The sequence below is a fragment of the Diadema antillarum genome, unplaced genomic scaffold, assembly GCF_040938485.1.
Source record: "Diadema antillarum isolate AM-2024a unplaced genomic scaffold, OU_Dant_1.0 scf00000186, whole genome shotgun sequence".
Taxonomy (NCBI): domain Eukaryota; kingdom Metazoa; phylum Echinodermata; class Echinoidea; order Diadematoida; family Diadematidae; genus Diadema; species Diadema antillarum.
Window position 1 is genome coordinate 214,424 of NW_027271075.1, and position 16,982 is coordinate 231,405.

At 37.2% G+C, this 16,982-nt stretch overlaps 1 protein-coding gene across 1 annotated transcript in view; it reads right to left on the bottom strand.

Annotated features, from left to right (window-relative positions):
• Positions 1-744: 744 nt before the first annotated feature.
• The window catches only part of LOC139723315 (protein white-like), a 31,034-nt gene continuing 14,796 nt past the window's right edge, over positions 745-16,982 (bottom strand). The window contains exons 6-21 of the mRNA XM_071634576.1: positions 16,648-16,719; positions 15,867-15,968; positions 14,462-14,628; positions 13,119-13,190; positions 11,550-11,652; positions 10,784-10,861; positions 10,030-10,064; positions 9,348-9,453; positions 8,419-8,550; positions 6,884-6,976; positions 6,060-6,120; positions 4,778-4,855; positions 3,977-4,082; positions 3,037-3,137; positions 1,670-1,743; positions 745-846 (exon numbers count right to left, since the gene is read on the bottom strand). Coding sequence (XP_071490677.1) covers positions 745-846; positions 1,670-1,743; positions 3,037-3,137; positions 3,977-4,082; positions 4,778-4,855; positions 6,060-6,120; positions 6,884-6,976; positions 8,419-8,550; positions 9,348-9,453; positions 10,030-10,064; positions 10,784-10,861; positions 11,550-11,652; positions 13,119-13,190; positions 14,462-14,628; positions 15,867-15,968; positions 16,648-16,719 — 1,482 coding nt within the window. The remainder of the gene's footprint in view (positions 847-1,669; positions 1,744-3,036; positions 3,138-3,976; positions 4,083-4,777; positions 4,856-6,059; positions 6,121-6,883; positions 6,977-8,418; positions 8,551-9,347; positions 9,454-10,029; positions 10,065-10,783; positions 10,862-11,549; positions 11,653-13,118; positions 13,191-14,461; positions 14,629-15,866; positions 15,969-16,647; positions 16,720-16,982) is intronic.

A 16,982-nucleotide genomic window follows, 5' to 3' on the forward strand; every position in this document is an offset into this window, starting at 1 on the left:
GTATGTTCTATTCACGCTTTGTGATGAATTGAACGTTAAGCGCGACTCCACCTGACCAGAATCTACACAGATCAACATTCTTCCAGTTTGTACCCTTTCATGTCAGCTTAGTTATCATCTAAGCTATGCTCTGTTCACTGTAAAAACATCGGTGTTAGAATTAACACCATGGGTGTTAAATCTAACACCGATCAAGTGTCAATTATAGAGGACCACACCCACATGTGTAGAAAGTATGTTGTGTTGGTGTTGAAAAGTGTTCATCTGGCACTTCGTGGTGTTAATCTAACACTGTAACTGGTGATATTTTGACACTGCGCTGGTGTTAATTCAACAATGACACCGCATGGTGCTGATTTGATACTGCTGGTGTTAATGTCAATGGTATATCACCCGCCCAGCTTCAATAGGAGACCACACCAACTGGTGGTACTGTGATGTAAATGTGTTTAGACATTTTTTTTTTCAAAAATCGAGTACTTTATCGGAAAATTCTTGATCTTTTGTTGAGGTTCAAAATCAACAAGAAGAACAGTAACTAAGAAACTATTCAAAAAAAAATATATAGGCCTATATATTTCGAAGTGAAAACCGTAGGTGTTAATCTAACACCACAAATGAGCAACAGAAATTTAACACCAGCTCGGTGTTTCATATATTACACCGGACTTTTTGCAGTGTTTTCTTCTGCCCTCTTTTTCTTCCCCCTTGCAGTCATCCTTCGACGATGCGGACGACAACTTGTTACTTCTTCCTCCGGCACCGGAAGAGGAGGACGAAAAATGATAGCAGTCGATATCCAACGATGAGGCAGACCAGCCCTATAAAATCCGTCGCATAGTCCGACTAGAAAGGGGGAAGGAATAAAAAACAAAACAAACAAAAACAAAGTTTAGAGATGCTGGTGACGATGATGATAGTGGTGGTAGTGGTGGTGATGATGATGATGATGGTGACGACGACGACGGTTGACGGTGTTGACGACGAGTATAATGATAATGATGATTATTGGATGACGATGACGACAATGATGATGATGACGATAATGATGACAATCAGCCATTTTTAATGTATTAGCATTAACCAGATGAATGCATCCATTTTTGGATAAAACAACAACATCCTGTTTCGAAGAATCGCGTGAAACTATACGCAAACACTGATGAAGAAATATTCGCCTTTAACTTGATGACTGCTATACAGCAGAAAATTAATCCAAAAAATAAACAAACACGCTTCATTCTTCCTCGTGCCTAAACATAGTCAAATTAGACAGTCATACAAAAATTACTGTTTTTCACTAATTTTCTCCCCATTTGATTTTTTTTTTCTCTTAGCATTTGGTGAGACATCGGAACTAATTTCTCTAATATCAACGCATCCGCAAGAGAGAATGTTATCCTTTTAATTAATTACAAAAATAAGCATATTTCAGGAAAAAGCCAAGCTTACAAGCATTCGTCTTACACTATGCTCAATCAGCCAGTAACATGAGTAACTCAAATGAAGTAGAATACATTGCTCAGTGGTGGTAAGGATCGAAATACAACGCTTAAATAGTCAGAACGCAAATAATCTGTTCGGTATACCATAAGAATAATGATTGTGACGAACATGAATGAAGTGGAACTTGGTTATTTGTTACGATTTAGTATAGGCCTATACTCACAGCTTTGAATGAGTAACTCTCAAGCACCATATCGCCGGTTCGTATGCATGAGACAGTCCCGTTTGGAGGACACCCTGAAAAGTGGAAAAAAAACCACAAGGCAAGTGCCATAATGTGTCTCACCCATTTGCGTACAAGAAATTATACGCGAATGGGATATAACAGATAAAAAAAGAGATATAACAGATAAAAAGAGATATAGAAGAGTAAAAATTTATGGTAAAAAAGAAACGTGCCATAAAAACTTAACATTGAGCCCTTAAAGTTCGTTGACCCCTGCCTGTGACCTTTGACCTTGTGGTGATCATCCACTCCCCGAGAGACATCTACCATCAAAGTTTGGTCATAAACGGACCTATGGATCAAAAGTTATGACCCATAATAGAAACGCGCCATAAAAACTTAATATTGGGCTCTAAAAGTTCGTTGACCCATGCTTGTGACCTTTGACCTTGTGGTAACCATCCACTCCCCAAGGGACATCTACCATCCAAGTTGAGTCACAAATGGAGTTGTGGATCAAAAGTTATGACCCATAATAGAAACGCCCCATAAAAACTTAACTTTGGGCTCTAAAAGTTCGTTGACCCCTGCCTGTGACCTTTGACCTTGTGGTGACCATCCACTCCACAAGGGACATCTACCTTCCAAGTTTGGTAACAAACGGATCTATGGATCAAAAGTTATGACCCACAATAAAAACGAGCCATAAAAACTTAACATTGGGTTCTAAAAGTTCATTGACCCCTGCTAGTGAGCTTTGACCTTGAGGTGACCTTCATATATGGTAAAATGTGAAACTTTGTATGACCCCTCTTCCTACGAAGTTTGATTGCAATTGAAGCCCAGACAAAAGTGTTATTGAAGTTTTTGTAGCGTTACGGACAGACGACGGACGGACGGACGGACGACGGACGGACAGACGCCGCAGGCGATCCCTTAGTCTCCCCTCACTTCCGGTGGGCTCGACAAACACCAAAGTAGTATTTTTCCTTTTTTCACTTTTCAATCAGACATCTCTAGGTCATTGACAATGATTCAGTATTACTGACAGCGGATCTTACAGTTCATACAAATTGGCCAGAGAGGTCAATTGATAACATTTGCTGTTTTCGAAGCGCTAGCCCGAAAATGAAATGCGATTTGTTTTTCCGAAGGTTCGTCAATCCGAAACTAAAATAAGGTTCGTTAATCAGAAATCAAACAAAAGTGCATACCAACGAAACTTCGGATCAATTAAGAACTTTTTTTTTTTTTCATTTTCGGATTAACGAACGTTCGGAGAAACGAACCTTTAGAATGACGAACTGTAACCATTTGAAGCTGTATGTATGCTTCCCTTTTTATGTTAAGTGCTTCTGGCTTACCTATGTTGTCGATCTCACCCCACTGGTTGATGAGCAGGGCCTCGAAGGAGTAGCTGAACCATGAGAGGCGAGACACCCATCGCAAGTAGAGGGGGATATCCCTGTAAGGCCGAGGTTGAGAGAAGGGGGAAATTACAAAATAATGTGACGTCATCGAAATCACTATAGATTTGATAAAATTTGTATTTAAAGGTTTTACGGCATGCAAATGCATGTTGATTTGTGTTGATTCATGATACCCTCAACATCACCTTCGCGGTGAAACGAATATCTAGAAACATTCCATACATTTTAAAGTAATTTTTCTTCTGTTTTTCTTCAGACTATGTACTGGATACGCCCACCCAAAAAAAAAACAAACAAACAAACAAAACAAACAAACAAACAAACAAACAAAAACAAACAAACAAACCAAGATTCTGGTTGTGACCTCATCTGTCAATCATTGCTAAAGTACTAATATGATTAACAAAAGACATTGGAATGCGCCCTTCTGGAGACCGACCATAACTTGCATGTTCCCTTTGCATGTCTTTTGTGAGTCATTTATATTGATATCACACAAACACGCATTATGCATCGTTAAAACATATATATATATATATATATATATATATATATATATACATATATATATATTTGTACAAACTGTATATATATACACACATATATAATACTGTATATATGAATATAAATAAATAAATAAATAAATATATATATATATATATATATATATATATATATATATACATGTATCTATTCAAAATCGTTCTTTTTTATACTGCAATCGGCTAAATTGAAGATTCCGTTATGTTCGCTCCTCAAACATTAATACCTCAGAGTTGGATGCGTTATAATCTTGATTTATTTAGCCAAACTCCGGTGAGACCAGAGGAAGAAAAAAATAATAACAAGAGACATGGGATAAATGAGTCCTTACGACAAGTTGATGAACAGGCCTCCGAAGAGCATGAAGGGCAGAAGAAGCGGGGGAGTTATGGCGAGAGCGATGGGCACCGTTCCGCTCAGAGCAGAGAGCAGATATCCTGACCATTATAAAAAAAAAGAAAAGAAAATCAGAAGAATCAAAAAGTTAGTGCTATGTGGTGCTCATTTTCTTGCTAGTGAATTGGCTGGTATCTATGCGCACACATTCCTATATACAAACACATGTACAGACATACCAAACAAGCACACTCTATAGACTAAACGGCCTTGCATCGACAAGCTTTTCTTGTTCTTTCCTCTTTCTTTTTTGACATACGCATACAATTTTTATCTCATATTTATCTCTTCAATGTAAATGCCTTTTCGAAGACAAGTTGAAATACCCTGTGAAAGGCAAGGAATGCAAACGCATCTTTCTACATAAAGACACAGCCCATGAGTAATATGGAATTTGTTTCCCTCGACGGTTTTATAAAACCATGCACTGTTTGCTTATCTGCAATCAGAAGACCAACATTTACTTACGAGTCATCAGACCGCTTTAACTTTTGAAAAAGAGAAATACATTGTACGAGTATTAGAGCCCCCAAAAAGGAGTAAAACACCTCCTTTAAAAACGCAAATGGACATATAAATTAATTGATACATATGTTACGTAAATTTTCCTTTTTACCTTGCATGCAGCAGCAGCAGCAGAAAAAAAAAATCTTAAAAAAAAGACCATGAAGTGTATAGACTATGAAATGACATATCTTCAGTTCTCTTTTCAAAGTTCGTTTGTTGAAAGACTTACCAAAGGAAACGGCAGCGTTGGTGAGTAGGATTGTGATGACGCAAGCAACCACGTAGTTTGCGAAATATGGATACAATCCTGATTTTTTTTTTGAAGGAACAAAAAGAAACAACGTTAGACTTCAAACAGAGCAACGCAATGACCTGCATTACATCCACTTAGGTTTCCAAAGTTGCGGCACAGTCATTTCCAATATTGTGAATTTTCCTGCCCACTTAAAAAAATGCGATGCTTCGTTTCTATTGTCTTTACTTGCCATTATATTATTGCCGATACCCAATATCGGATAATACAAAGCAAACAACACAAAAACATAGTGTATAATAAATACTACATGGTTCTTATCGGTCATAGATAAGATCAAAGCGTAATTCTTTGGATAAAACAGACGTTAATCGTTATCAAAATACTTATTCACATATCATCATCCCTACAAAATTGTAAAAACAATCGATGTAAAATCATTTCTGGTTATAATGTATCGACGAGTACTCTCTATGATCTGTTACACACCAAGAATATTGCTTAGTTTTGTTTGCTCGCTTCGATTGCATTATTATTATGATGACAATTTTGCATTGTTGTGGCTCAGTGAAAAGTCATTATATACGTTATGATGAGTTCTAGTTAGAGTCCCTGCATGGTTGAAGTGGTTGTGCCCCTATACGAATACAATATGGGCAAGGAACTTAGTACTTTGAAGGGCTATTTAACCTGTCAGTCCAGCCCATGGTTTCAACGATACTTTCTCTCATTTTAGAGCGCACGTAAAACAGATTAAATTCATTCAATAGCCAGTTCGGGGTTCCACTTTGTGCATGACCAGAAAAAGGTCATAGTACTATCAGAGCATGTTGATTTCTTAAATTCACTGGGGTAAGCATCTGTGACGAAACAATTCTGCAAGTGCTTCTTATAAATCGTGCTTGCCAGTACGTCTACCTTACGACAAAAGTTATATTTAGCAATACCGATATAAAAAAAAAGATTGCTAATTGTTTGAAAATAATGAAATGGATGCTGTCCTAAGTGTTAGGAGACAGACCATTCTGCTCATCTGGTCTGCACAAGTTCATCCTAATTGTTACGTCGGGCAACTTCATGCATTGTTTTCATGCATGCACTTTGAACATGTTGAAAACGAGTGAAGTGCCTAACCAGCTGGAAAATTAAGAAAGGTCATTTGTACATTATTATCACCACGTAATGATAACTCCGAACTGGCTCATTGTTGTGAAATTATAGCAGTATATCAATGTCAGTGAGTCCTAGAAAGACGTACCGATCAGCCAGTACGGGATGGTCATAAAGATAGTAGGGAGGAAGATGTACTGGAACGGAAGCTGGCGAGAAAGAGAGAACAAAACAAGATGGAAATAATGGCACTTACGATATCACAGAAATTAAAAACCGCATTCATAGTTATGATAAACTGACATTTATTTAACGCATAGCAATTAAAAACTGCTCGATGCCATTGTATGCGTTTTACATACAGGTCTCCAGTATCGTTACATTACAATAGAAATAAAGTATGTCGTTAGCTTTCTCTTGGAAGAAACTGTTGATATACATAGCCGTAAATGTGCTGGCAAACTATTCCACAGTTTGGGGCCACAAAAATCAAAGCTAGTCTCTGCTCATTTTGAAACAACTCTTGGAATAATGTAAAGTTGAAATGTCGTCACTAGAGCGCAGTCTGTGTGTGAATCACTGCGTAAATTCTGCGTACACATTCACACATGTAATATATATCTGTGTGTGTGAATAATAATGAAAATAAAATGAAATAAGATAGAACGAAATAAGATAAAGTAAAAATAAATAGAAATGCCGGTATGTAAATGTTTACAATACTGATATTATCTCTGAGATGAAATTGCGCGAGTGGCCTACTCTGAATTTAGCACTATGGCTGCGAGAGAGTATTCCACTTTTTATCCTTTTTTTTTCAAGTGATCACTGATCAGAATACATTGTCTTTAAGACGGCAACATCAAGAACGGCTCCTTAACCTGTTCACGACCCATATCCAGTACTTAAGCATGCCACTGGCATCTTATGGAGTAAGCGCTGCTGCCGGTGATGGAAGGATAAATAACTCACTTCAACGATAACCTTGGACAGGAAGACGGTGTCGACGCGGTACATGCCGTTGAAATGTTCCCGCTTGATCAGCGCCATCTCCAGAGGAAATATCTGTTTCGATGGGACAACCATGAAACAAACGGAAAGTTATGCGTTAAATCTATCCCCACTCGCCCAATCGTGCCAATAGAAAACAAGAAGTCGAAGAGATGATATCTGAGCCGATTTGCCACAGTGTGTCTGTCTTGTACGTATCATGAGGCAGACACAACGGGTTAACAACAAACTAACACTGAATTGCCATTAGAGGGATCATCAGTTTTGGTTAAGACTTAACTTCACGTTTCTAACATTTTTTTTTTTTGAGACGAGAAACCTCTAATGTAAATATGATAAGAGAGAGCATGTAATTCCAAGAGGAATTCACTAATTCACTGTTTATTTGGTGAAAACTGGCTTTGAAATGGCTGAGATATCCAAAACAGTGCGATCGTAATAAAAGGTGGGACCCACTTTTTATTACGATTGCTTTGTTTTACTCTGTTCTTAGATGTCTCAGCCATTCCAAAGCCGATTTCCATCAAATTAACTTTGAATTCCTCTTTGAATGATATACTTTGTACTATTTTATGAGTGGTTCTTCGTATTTTGCAAAAAGTTAAAAGCCTAATCATCATCTCCGATATTATACCATCCCTTTAATTGGACAGGCGCCGAAGAGAATACCAAAATTACAATGCATACTTGAAGCTGAAAATACTCTGTGAGGGTGGGGAGAACGCATGGGAAACACGTTTCATTTCAAAAATCGAGACACGAAATGATATCCGAATAAGAGAAAAAAATGGGCGTGGCCAATACCTCAATCATATTTGAAAATGATTTCAATATTGATTTTGTGCCATGTAAATGCTATTTGTATATACTGCACTTATAACTTATAATCTATGTGTTACTTTACATTGTCATGGATGGATGTTGTAAACACAACACTGTATGATTTTTGTGGAAAATGAAATGAATATGAAATGAAATATATCCCTACGCGTTCTGCCTGTCGATGAATGTGAAATATATTCCATCAGTCCCTCCATTATCGTGAACATCATCATAATTATTTCTCTCTCTTCAAAGAACACCTCAAGTGTATCCTGCCCATATCGAAGCATCACAACATGCCCCCCTTCACGTGACCATTTTTATCCAATCGTTGTCTAGCATTTTACTTCTACGTTAATCTATAACAACCTGTTGTTCACTGCATTACACTCAAACCAACCAACGTCTTCGTAATGTCTTCTCCATCTGCGCTTGATCTGGTTTGTTGTTGATGTTTGTTTATGACTCGGACCCTGATATGAAAACGACATTTCGGCAACGTAAAAACATCTCCTTTCCAAGGCGATTTATGTATTCTGGCAAATCACCTCTTTAATCAATTTTCAACGATCTGGTCAAAATGTGAAAATCACAATGAAACCAGTTTGGAATAACCTTATAAGGTATAGCCCATCCGCGAATAAAAGAAATACGAAGTGGTGACTCAGACTTGCCTGGACAGCCGCAAACGTGTTGCTAAAGGCCGAGTTGGTGATGAGAATGAACAGGAAACCATTGATGTTTTGAATTCCCTCCTGGTTGACGTGCTGGTGAAGGAAGACTAACCCAAGAATCAGGGCAATAAGCTAGGGAAAAAGAAAGTGATAGAAAATTACTTGGAGTGATCAGTCACTCCCATAATATACTATAAATGTACGAGCCGGTCAAATTTGATATGACATTATCACAATCATTACAAAAACACCACAAAACACTACAATGAAATACAAGCTAAATGCGAACACAAATCCACATTCACACACGAATGATAATTACTTTCATACGCGGACGCATCAATACCTGCATTTAAACATTATTTACTTATCGTCGGCTGAGAACCAGAAATAAGGGCTTTATCGCATTTTTTTTTTTTTTGGGGGGGGGTGGCGGTTTGAGCTATTGGTATCTGCTGTAGAGCTCGATCTCCTCTACATTATGTTGTCCACTTTAAATTACTTTCATTTTCAGTAAAATGTTAACAATTAAAACCACAAGAGGGCTATTTTACCATAAATTTGGAACAATGCTTATAAATTTACCAACATTTGATTCAATGAACTTTTTTATTTCATGAAAATTGATTGTTTCGCTTTTATCAATGATCAAAGCATGGAACGTGATAGCGCGCTTCTGGTTTTCAGCTGTCGACATAAGGACTGTAATCATACTATTCCAAACGTTTATATCGAGATGAGCACGTCACGTATGGAAATTGTTAAGGCCACCGGACACTAAGGTCCTACGACTTTCGGTCGCAAGACTGACCCACTTTAGATCTGAAACAAGCGTATTTATTCTGACGTTATACTGTGATTTATTTCGGATCCAAAGTCGGTCAGTCGCGCGACCAAAAGTCGTTTTGCCAGCGGTGGCCTTTACTCACAAGCGTCTGAGTGAATCGCACGGTGGTCATCAGCGGCTCCCGGCGATTGTTGAGAAAGGCTCGCCAGGTGCACGCCTTAAACTGTTCCCACCAAGACGCCTTGTAGCTGCAGGAAAGGCGAAAGTAGAAGAGGGATGATTAATTATGCATGCACGCATAAATATGCATGTCCACTGCGACTTTTTCACGTGATATATATATATAACGGATACTGAGGGAGACAAACACTTTGATGTACTCAGCATTCACACATTTTTGTAAATAAAATCGAAAAAAAAAATTATGTCTTGTAAATAAAATACGAAGGGATATCACACTGCTTTTAAAAGATTCATGTCAAGTTCACATCTGGCGCACAACATACAGAATTTCACATTCTTAAGCTCTTACAAAAGCGTATGTAGCCTGTAGCCTTTAAAAATTCAGCAAAATGTTGTTTTTTTAACTGTCTTGTCCATTATATGTATAAATGTATATAAAACGATGAAATCTCGTTCGGTCACCATCGCGACGTGAAAGTGCTAACGACCGGTCATAAGCAAAATTATGTATTATACAAAATATATGTCTGGTCACGTGTACGCTTTCAACCAATCATTTGATGAGAATCTTCTTCATCATAAAGTTTTATAATGATTATTGTAACAGTTATTAAAATACTTGGAAATAAGATTAAACTTACGGGGATTTTTCCTCTTCGTCATCCAAGGCCAGCAGCTAAAAATGTAGAGAATTAACAAAGAAAAAGGAATCGATTTAAGCTTGTAGTCTTTGAACATGAAAAAATAAACTTTGGTCACGATGTAATAGACGAAAATATCGATTTTCGGCCATTATTCGTTTTGTAATTCGCATCATTTCCGTCCCTCGCACACAGACAAAAACCACAAAACACAAGCGATATGATATGCCTCTCATAATTAATACAGAGTAGACCAGTAAAGTGGCAATGGGTTATATAAATACACACACGCACACAAACACACACACAGAAACACTCATATATGTTTATTACATGACGTTAACTGACATTGGCGAGGTCGAAAAATAATTGAACGATTCTACGTTTACAATGTTCCCCTTGATACATTTTATGTCCTACAAAATCACGTTACTGTCGTTAAAATTACCTTCTACACCACAGTCAAAGCCACTCTGAAACACAAATCGGTTAAAATGGGGCTTGTAATAATCTATTTTCGTGGTCTTTGTATATTAAACTATTTTCATCTATCTATCTATCAATCTATCTATCTACCTATTTATCTATCTATCCATCTGTTCATCTAAACATCTATGTACCTATAACTCTTTATGAATGAGGCTACCGTGTTTGAATGCATTTCGTAATCTTTCGTGCATGGCGACTAATCTTTCGTGCATGGCGACTCGGACATGCAAGCTTTACAGCACATTCTTGCAGGCTATCCTTTTACCGTGTCGCACATGGTCGGAGGGATCTTCTCGCGTATCTTTCTCGCCTTCGCCGACGCGTCGTAGGCGTCGGTCACGGCCTGTGGTCGTAAGACAAACGTTGCCATGGTTATTATCCCATACCACTTCTTGATGCGTAGAGTTATTGTGATATCGATGAGGTTTTCTCTATTTCTCGTGGCGTTTATACTGACAATTCGCAATAACAAGTTGCTAAAAAAACTTTATATGAATTAATATTGTATTGCTGTTTGGATTAGAGTTAAAGACTGCTGTATCATTAGAATAAACTGATATTCCATTGATATTAATACAGCTGATTAAAAAGCGGCAGTGTGTGAGAATCAATTGTGGATAGAATGTCATTCCTTTCAGAGTGAAGGTATTTTCCTCATTAGGACTGCGCGAATTCACCAATCTAAGTTAACATAATCAACACATTTGTAACACGTGATATGTACACTCAATTTATTAACATCTATTATGAAGTGAAGAAATTATTCAAAATTTAAACAAGAGAGAAAAATATGTAATCACAATGATATCAGTAAAAGAACAAGCAATAAAATGATAGCAGTAATAACAATGATGACAATAGCAATGACAATAATGATAATTATGATGATGATAGTAATATTAATGATAATGATGATAATAACAATAATAATGATAATAATGATAATAATAATAATATCAAAAATATAATAATTAGATAGAAAATATATAACAATAAAAATCATAATGATAACAATAATAACAGTATAATACCTCAACTTTCTGTTTGCATTCCGCCTCCTCACCGGGGACGATGGCCAAAGTCTGGATGAAGAAATCGGCGGGATTGTAGTTCTTCGGACACGTGTACCCCAAACTGAAAAATAGCGGTTTTCATAATCATTATAGATAAGAGCTCCTTGAAGGCGTGTAGTATTCTCCGGGTTTGTGTAGTCTTTGTCTGACAGCTCATTTTGAGATCGTTCTTGACGTCAAAGTATACTGTTGGAAACAGCCTCCTCAGATTTTTTTCTAGGGAAATTGTTTTTATCACATCCATGCTGTAGTTATCTGGTTTGATTGACACATCGATTCCCGCAAATTGCGCCTTAGGTTTTTGGCTTACTTTCCCTTTCGTTAAAATGTTTGACAAATTTTTGAGCGATTTTTAGTTGTCCACCAGGGCAAGCTATAAATAACTATTCAGTGATATCAGGAACATAATATAACCCTCAATGATACGGTGTTTAAAGGGATGGTACAGTATTGGTGGAGATGAGAATTGGGCTTTTAACTTTTTGCGAGTTTCCAAGTATCTCGCAAAAGGTTTTGAGCTGAATCTTCACCTCAACCAATAGTATACCACCCTGTTATCCCTGTTTGGAGACCATTGTGACGTCATGCCCCTGCAATGAGTGCTACCTGTGTTGACTGGACTTCACGCGGTATTCAACGCTAGGAAACTCCAGGGGCCCGTTACATAAAAGTTACTATTATGGTAACTTTGCCATCCAATGGTAACTACCATGGCAACAATACTCAACAGCCAATCAAAATCAAGAATTCCATGTAAGTTACCATTGGATGGCAAAGTTACCATAATATTAACTTTTATGCAACGGGCCCCAGGTAACACCATCTCTGACTTGCTCGACGCGGTTCAGCTGGAAATCGCACAAAGTCTTGCGAAGAAGACTAATCGACTTCTGGGATTTACCCGCGTAGTTGCAGAAAAGTCAACAACCACTGCTATACATTTTCCCTGTACTAAGTCTCTTAAGCTCTCATTCCTGAATTACTAATATTCCACCGTGGCATCGCAGCATTACTACTTCGCAGGTTACAGCCGGGAAGAGCAGCAGCTCGAGCTTGATCAACAAACTGCCATTCAGCTGGCCCTCTAACAACGGCGGAGTGACATGTCAAATAAAGACTGGCTGTCTCTTCTAAATTGGTCGACTGTCACCTCTAGGAGGAACTTCTTACTTTTATCTTTTTCTCTTAAAGGCCCCATGGTTTCACCGAATGCAAATCTCTGTCTACCAACATTCTAATAAACGCCCGCCGTCTAGATATCCTAAAATATTAGCCATCTCTCTTCCCGCACTCAGGCCCTTTTCCTTTCACCTTTTTAAATCCCCGCCATTTTGTTAAAATGTGGAACGCTCTACCTCCAGACGTGAAAGAGGTAGAATTTCAATTACCTGTATTCTTTTCTTACCCTTCTCAAACAGTCCCTTCTCAACAATGATTAATTCAATGAGATGGGTTCGAATCATACATAATTCAAACCAATCTCATGCATACTCAGTAATTCAAATCCATTTCGTCATGCCTACTTACTCTGCAAAGAAAGATTGTGCTTCCTTGGTGGTACCGATGAATGCTGTTCGTCCTTCGGCGATCAGAAGAATCCTGCACACGAAATTCAAAACAGTCATCAATAAAATATAATTATGTTGAATTATGCTGAATTCAAATATATTGATATATCTACAGTATATACAATGTTTGTACTTCAGTGAAGTTTAAAGCATAATACATTCTACCAAAGATAAAAACTATTGTATTTTTCAATAACTTAAAAAAAGAAAGATATGTCGGCCTATAAATGATTTCAACGCCACGAGTTGTCCAGTTTTTCATCATGCCATATATATGGTACAACGTATTGCTACTGTATCGGTCCTTACCCAATAGACAAGTTAGTTGATTATCACCATATTGTAGGATAGGGTCTACGATATCTATCTGACTGCCTTTACCTAGGTACTCAGTGCATGAATAAGACAATTAACGAACTGTCAGTCATGAGGTTGCTGGTTCGAATCCCCTGGCTGCAGCGGTTGTACCCCTTTAGGAAATGGAATTTATCCCCATTCGTAGGAGGAGACTTTAAGCCGCTGGTCCCGAGGTTGCTTGAAAGTATGTATACAAGTTTTCAGATTGCTGCCTTCGACGAAAAACAAATTAGTAATCCAATTCAATTCCGCTTCAATTCAATTCAATGTGCATGTGCGCGGGCGTGCTTGTGTGATTGTCTCTTTGTGTTTTGTTTGTTTGCACACTCTAAAACAATGAAATTGTAAATCAACATTTTAAATGTGGTCACTTCTACAACCTTTTGTTAAACGTTAAATTTAACACTCACAATGTTAAACTTTACACACATAATGTTGAGCTACCTTTTCAGAAATGGTATCCAGCATATTGAGTGTTAAATTCAACATTTACAAACAGGGTGGAGGAGTGACAACATCTAAGATGTTGATTTACCATTTCATTTTTTAGAGTGTGTGTGTGTGTGTATGTGTGCGTCGTGTATGTGTCTGTGTTTGTTGTGGTTCCGATAAAAGTAGGTACCTACTTTATTTTTGAAAAAACGTGTGAATATACTTACACCACAGTAACACCTATTGACACTGGACAGGTTTTATACCATTGACTTTAACACCTGTCCAGCAATATGAAATCAACACCATGCGGTGTCATTGTGAATTGATTTCACACCAGCGCATTGTCAAAAATATTACCAGCTGGAGTGTCAAATTAACACCACGAAGTGCCAGGTGAACACTTTTCATGGTCCTCTATTGACACTTGATTGGAGTATATAGGATTTAACACCCATGGTGTTAAATCTAAAACCGATGTTTCTGCAGTGTAGGCATACTTGGTGTACACACCTGTCAAACATGGCGAAGACTTCGGAGGAGGGCTGATGAATGGTGGACAGGATGGTGCGTCCTTCCGAGGCCAGGTCTCGGAGAGTGGAGACCACGTTCTGGGCCATGTACGAGTCTAGACCGGAAGTGGGCTCATCGCAAAACATCAGGGCAGGATTGGTCAGCACCTGTTTATTTGTGTAGAAGTGTTTGTGCACACACAACAACGCACAATATATTACATGAAATAAGAACAAATTATAAATATGAGTGTTATTCAGTGAAAAATAGTGTTTAAGTTACCTCGACGGGGAAAAGGGGTCGTTAGAATCTGGACTTATTAACGCATCCTTTGTTGTTATTGTTGTTGTTCTGTTTGTGTGGGGTTTTTTTCATCAAATCACGTGGATTTTACTACATACAAGGAGTATATTTTATTTGTAATCATATAGTATCGAAGGGGACCTAATATTGTCATGTGTTTTATATAATGCAGCCTGTAGTACAACGTGGCATCAACAACTTCCGACCTTGAAAACATACAAAATGTTACTACGCGTTGCCAGGAATCTTGAATTATATAGTCTTTCTGAAAAAAAAAATAGGCTGAAAACACAACAGCATAAACTTCTCCTGCGTGGTGAACAGGAGAGAAGTACCTCAAAATTCATCGCAAAGAGGGAAGAAGAGAGAGAAGAAAAATTAATGAAGAAAAATTACAGAGGAAGCCCAAGGAACATAAGACGAAAAGAGACAGAAGATTAATAAAAATGGTGAAGATAACTGGAAAAGGGATCAAGGAGAACATGAATATATTCATATATTACCTGCATCATATAAATCGGTTATGAAATGCTCCAGCTGCACGTAATGAATATATTTTGGATAGATGATTTAGGCATATTGTTTTTCGAGCAGTGTCGAGTCAACGGAGTGACCCACGTTTTACAAGCTCAATTTTTCACGATTTCCATCGCTGTATGTACTTTTTGCCACCATTGCACAGTATGCATTAATTGTTTCTATCATGACATAATCATTCGTTCATATATTTTGAAACCCTAATGGTTTGTATTTCTTACAAACTGTTAACGACATGATTTTTCAAATAAACTTTGAATTCGTATCACCTTTTGTCGGATGGAAGTAAAGCACAATCTAACCGAATTGAATTTGATTGATATTAAAGTGTATTGAATTGAACTGAATTTAATTCTATTTAATTCAATTTAATTTGATTTTAATTCTATTCAATTTGATTTGATTTATTTTAATTTAATTTAATTCTATTTAATTCAATTTAATTTGATTTTAATTCTATTCAGTTTGATTTAATTTAGTTTAATTTGATTTAATTCAATTTAATGAAGAAGACAGAGAAGAATGGATGAAGAGATTATAAAAAAAAAAATGAGAAGAAAATTACCTCTGAAGCAAAGGACAGTCTCTTCCTCTCGCCCCCAGATATTCCTTTGATGCCTCGGTCTGGATTCCCGATGACGGTGTCGGCGCATTTACTAAGACCAAGCTGTTTTGTCATCAGGTTAGTGCGTATTTTTGTTTTATTTTGTTTATTTGTTTGTGTGTGTGCGTGTATATATATATATATATATGTGTGTGTGTGTGTGTGTGTGTGTGATGAAAGAGCAAAAGAGAAGCACAATCGAGATGACATGTAATTTTTAATCTTTAGCTGACATCCTTCTGCAGGCTTTTCATTTCGAGTTATTTGATCCAGACATTTATGTCGTTTCGATCGGTGTAAGTAAAAAGTAAGAAAAATAAAAATGAGACAGAAATGAGGATATAACCAGCTCAAATCATAATCCTATCGAAAGATCATTGTTATTCAATCATACTTATAGTAATGCATTTTTTAGAATTCGAAAGGCTTCATAACGGTACCTTTGACAATATCCTAATTCCAAAGGGAGACGAATGAATATTTCAGATTATAAAGACATGGTAATGTTTAAATTTGAATCTGATTCCCATTATTACTATGATCATTAGGGTCTGAATTACAAAAAGGCTGAACAGCTTGCCACAGAAGCTATAAATAAGCTACATAATATTTTGTACGCTACACCATTACTACGTTGCTTACACGCCTTTGTTTCTTTGATTGACAGTTGAGCTAATAAATTTGCGCGTTAGTTTTATTTAGCGATTGTGAAAATGCAAGTAATGATCATTACGGTTCTCACCGCTCGTATGACATCACTAACACGTCGTAGTCGGGATTTCATGGGGATTTCCTTGTCCATTCTAACCCAGGCCTGGATAAGGAGGGCATGGGTGAAATAAAAACAGCAATAGCAATGTAAAAAAAAAAGAAACAAAAAAGAAACAAAACAAAACAAAACTTATAAACAACAACAACAACAACAACAAGAACAACAATATTTAGCTATGTTTTACTATAGTCTTAATGAGCTTGAGGATAGTATGGAATATTGTTCAAAGCTCTAGAGGTTTCATGTGGCACATTTAATTTTGAATTTGTATTTGAGTTTGAATGATTTTGAGCACGAAAGAATAA